General features: G+C 35.2%; 1 protein-coding gene across 1 annotated transcript; it reads right to left on the bottom strand.

Moving 5' to 3' along the window:
* Positions 1-242: 242 nt before the first annotated feature.
* Positions 243-3,322, bottom strand: LOC114318212 (cationic peroxidase 1). Its single transcript, XM_028265070.2, has 4 exons — positions 2,958-3,322; positions 2,105-2,296; positions 1,795-1,960; positions 243-836 (listed from the first exon to the last, which is right to left on the bottom strand). Exons 1-4 carry the CDS (start codon positions 3,162-3,164, stop codon positions 451-453), a joined length of 951 nt encoding a protein of 316 aa, XP_028120871.2. The 5' UTR covers positions 3,165-3,322; the 3' UTR covers positions 243-450.
* Positions 3,323-4,568: the final 1,246 nt, after the last annotated feature.

Consider the following 4,568-nt stretch of genomic DNA (forward strand, 5'->3'; position numbering starts at 1 on the left):
CATATTTGTGTCAGTTGGAACTCATCCCCAATCTCTATATTCAACGTGTGCTGAGTTTGGTGAGATGGCCCTGTTTTAGAGTGGGCCAACCTCGGGAATTTGTAGGTCATTTCAATTCGGGCTTTTCTTTTTGTCAAATATCGGCCCAGCTCAGCCCGATCCACTTTTTTATTTAAAAAAAAATTCAGGCCTAGTTTTCCAGTTGTCTAATAATACCACAAAATAAATAGAATAAAATGAAGTAATAAACCAGTTCAAATCAAATGATATTCCTCTGAACTATTATATAACATGGGTGAGACAAATCAAACTACAAGACGGCTCTACTCTCCAAACAAACTACAAGATTACTACCCTCCAGACAATAATTTCGTTTATTTTCTAAACCACATAATCACATAGAAGCAACAACAAAAATGTAGTCCAGGAGTGTTTGGTGCCAATTAATGCTCAGTTGGCTTTCCTGCAATTGGTCCTAATCTGCCCACTCGTCCCAGTGAGGGGGCTAATGTTTCCCATTTTCACCATCGCATTTGCAAAATCTGTGAAGAAAGTTGCAGAGTTGGAACTGTAAGTGTTGACTTGAGCATCAGTGGAACCCCCATTGAAGAGCTGTTGGTCAGAGTGGAGAAGACCCTTCTGGCTCTGCAAATTTGTGTAGTAGGCGTTGTCGAAAGAGGTTGCACTGGTGGTGTCGAGAGGGACGAGGTTGTTGTCGCTGCCGGTGCTGGGACAGTTTGCTTTCAGAGCAGTGGCGAATTGGGTGTTTATGTTGGTTTCGTTATAGATGCGGGTTCGGAAGGTTGTACACCTTGCTTGGCCTATTGTGTGAGACCCTGCAGAACATAAAAGAAGCCAAACAAACTTGTGAGGTTATTTTTGACATTTGCATTGAGATAAACATTAGTACTTTAAAGTCTTGAGTTTTAATATTTTTATTGATACAAGTTTTCTAGGGCGAGCATGGTCCGGATTGGATCGGATTGGGATAAAATCAGGACCAATCCGTTGTCTACGGTTCCTGAAAAATTGGAACCAATCCAATCCGTTTAAATCATGGAACCAATCCAAACCAATCCATTTAAATACGGTTGGATCGGTTTAGGACCACGGATTCACATAATTAAATAACAAATATATATATATATATATAACACTTTAATTTCATAAAAATATAAACATAGCGCTATATCAATTCCACAATAGCAACATGTTTTTCTATAATAGTGACATACTGTTCTTGAATTTAAACAACCATAAGAAAATACAAACAAAAGTAATAAAATAAGATATTATACGGTTTTAGGTTTGAGTTTAGATTTTATACAGAATAAGAGAAGATACTATGGGGGAGGATGTATAATAAAAATATAGACTATTTGTATACGGTCCGGATCGGTTCCAATCCGGAACCGTGGAGTTCAATCCGGAACCAATCCGTGGACTACGGATTTTTAATTCTTCAATCCGGAACCGAACCGCGGATTCAAAAAACCAATCCAAACCTATCGGATTGGACTGGACTGGATCGGATTACGGATTTCACGGATTCCTTGCTCAACCCTAAAGTTTTCTAGTACAAACCATTCAGTTTGGTGTATTAAGTTTATTATATGTCTCATTTTGATAATTAAAATTGGATCCCTTAAGTCTAACTTCAGAGATTATATTCGAGAATTACTTGGTATATATGAAACAAGAAATTACATGTATGTAGAGACTACTCGAGAAACAACCCTGCAAAAAAAAAAAATGAAAATATCAAGCATATTTCTTGTGGATAAGTAGATGTACCTGACAGAGCCACCATTTCATTAGCAGATAAACCTTTGTTTGAGAAGGCAGTGACAAGAGCAGAAAGGTTCAAAGTAGGTCCAGGGATATTAGAGTTAGCAGCACTCAAACTCGCAGTGGTTGAGTCCCTTCTCCCTAATTGAACAGTCCAACTGGGTCCACCCAACTGAAATTAATCCATAAAAACATCTATAAGAATTTGTATAATACCCAATTATTAGAATTAGTTGCAAGCTTCCATATATAATGATTCATAGGCTTCAAAAGAATTCATGAATGAAGATTTTGAGTTGGGTTGTTGTTGGCTTACAGCGACAACTGAATCTCTCGCAGCGACAGCTAAGATATCAGCGCAAGAAACAACACCGGGGCAAGAGCTTTCTACTTGGGATTTAATGGTGTCAATCACATCGAATCCTCTCAACGAATTGGCATTTGGAGTGGCTGTCTTTTCTCCAGTGAAGGTCGAATTGTCATCCAACAGCACCGATGCATCACACCCCTGTTTCAAATTTGATATAATTCAGAATGTTAGCCCTTTTTTTTGTTTGTGTTAAGAATCATTGTCAAAACAAAATTTTATAATTTCTGCACGTAGTGGTCCCATATCTTGGTTACGTGCTACAATTTGTGATTTTCTCTTAAAGGTTCAACGCCAATACTTCCAATATATGTGGCAAGCAAAATCATGCAAGTCAAATTCAACCCCTAAATGTTCAAAAACAAGGATAGAATGCCTATAACCCAACTCTTTTTTCTTTTCTTTTTTTCCTCTTTCTTTTTTCCTTTTAACGTACATGTGTTGTGTTAAAATCCTGCTCCAACTAACAAATATGGATAAAAAAAAAAAAAACCATTTGAACACAAACTCTATACATTAAAGATTAAATCGACACAATTAAAATGTTAGAAATCAAAGCGATACAAAATGCATCTTTCGAGACTTGTAAATTAATGAACAAAATTTTCAAGTGCATAGAACTCAATCGCGGAATCAAGCACAAAGCTCAGACACAAACTTCTCATAAGAGAGGTGCCACTCATTAAATGCGTAAGTTCCACCTATGAGATGGTTGTGTTTGATTCGATTTATCGAATTTTGTGGACATAGAATTACTGTAAAGAAAATGAGGATACATAGGGAGGGAGTGAAGAAGACTTACATTAACGAAGCAATCATGGAAATGAAGACGGAGCAAGGATGCCCCCATGCGAGCCTCACTTGATACTGCAGAGTTCACTGCTGTTTTGATTGTAGTAAGGACATTAGGACAGGTTGATGAGTAGTAAGTTGAAGACAATTGAGCTGAGGCCATTCCAACAATAACAAGGAACAAAGACAAGCACAATGTTAAATTAATGGCTGCCATTGAATAGTTTGAAGCAATAACTGTCTATAACTTCGAAATAAGAAGAAGAAGAAGATGAAGAAGAAGAAGAGAAGGAAGTGTTTGGTGATAGCTACTGAGAAATGTTTCATGTATTTATACTACACTCTTCAGAGTTTGTCCGCGTTTTGCATTTTCTTTCTTCATGGTCCGCGTCAACGTTTCATATTAAAAAAAAATTGTAAATTATACTCACCTCTAAAAAAATACAATAAGTTTTATAAATTTAACATAATTATGGTGGATTCTTTTGAGTTTTTGATTCATATAACATTTAACTCATTTCCATCAAAAATTTATTAGTCCTATGAATTAAAAAATGATATATTTTTTTATATTAAAATATATATCTTATCTTGCATATCTTTATATTTTCATATCATTTGCATTTGCATCAGTTTCGAGATTTATTTAATATTATTAAAATGAATGTCAATCTAATTATGTCAAAATTATGAAATTTGTTATATTAGTGTACTTTATCGTAATAAAAAGAATAGTACTGCACAGACCAAGAATTCATACACAAAAAAATATCAAGAAAAATAATTTGTGATTTAGATCTGTTGGCTTTTTAGCTTTCGAAGGTTATTATTGTAATTATGAGCGTGCCAGCAAGGATCAATCAGTCCATACAGAAAATTAATTGCCAATCAATTATCAGACGATTGTGTTTTAGTTTTTTCAGCCTCAATGAAGAGGACTTTTACTAGTAGCTTGATTTAGGAGAATTAAGCAAATGACAATCAAATAAAGAACAATTGAAGCATTTCATTAAAATGAAAAATTACAATGATCCAATTCAGCCTCGTAGAGGTTTATAACAACAATCTACTTCAAACTACTCCTATAAACGAAGTGCAGTGCAGGAATTAAAGTACAGAAATGTAAAGAACAAGAAATATAAAAACTGGAAAGGGAATAAAGTAGAATAAAATTGATTTTTTTTATCTAAGTCTGGAGTTTTTTCTGGGGCCTTCTCTACTATTTATACTTCTCAAGGATGACCATCGAACTGCACTTCTAACCGTCGAATCGTTCCTCCATGATCGCTGATCATGTTGCCTTATACTTAGCTCCACTATGCCATCACTTGCAGTTAGGCTTCCTTCCTGATTTTTAAATTTAAATGTGAGTAATCGTTGAAGCCACATCACTTTGCATCCTTTGTTGATCCAGTGCTACGCAGATCTTGTAAGAACCAATACTAAATGCCACGTGTACGATCACGATCGAAAACTTGAATAGTCTTCCCGTATTGCTCTTATTTTGCCACGTGTTGAATTGTAATTAACTTATACAAAATATGTAGCCAACAAGATCCAATTGTTGTATAATTAGGTCCACACTTTGAATGAATTTAGACTACAAATTAATTTTCTTGGT

Source organism: Camellia sinensis, chromosome 3, assembly GCF_055761805.1.
Source record: "Camellia sinensis isolate YWXY chromosome 3, ASM5576180v1, whole genome shotgun sequence".
NCBI lineage: Eukaryota > Viridiplantae > Streptophyta > Magnoliopsida > Ericales > Theaceae > Camellia > Camellia sinensis.

What these genes read in the sequence shown, in the direction of transcription:
- LOC114318212 (XM_028265070.2), bottom strand. Translation starts at nt 3,164, where the DNA reads ATGGCAGCCATTAATTTAACATTGTGCTTGTCTTTGTTCCTTGTTATT. An exon ending in TCCATGATTGCTTCGTTAAT is followed by an intron (nt 2,297 to 2,957) that starts GTAAGTCTTCTT and finishes AATTTGAAACAG; the next exon opens with GGGTGTGATGCATCGGTGCT. An exon ending in CGAGAGATTCAGTTGTCGCT is followed by an intron (nt 1,961 to 2,104) that starts GTAAGCCAACAA and finishes GATTAATTTCAG; the next exon opens with TTGGGTGGACCCAGTTGGAC.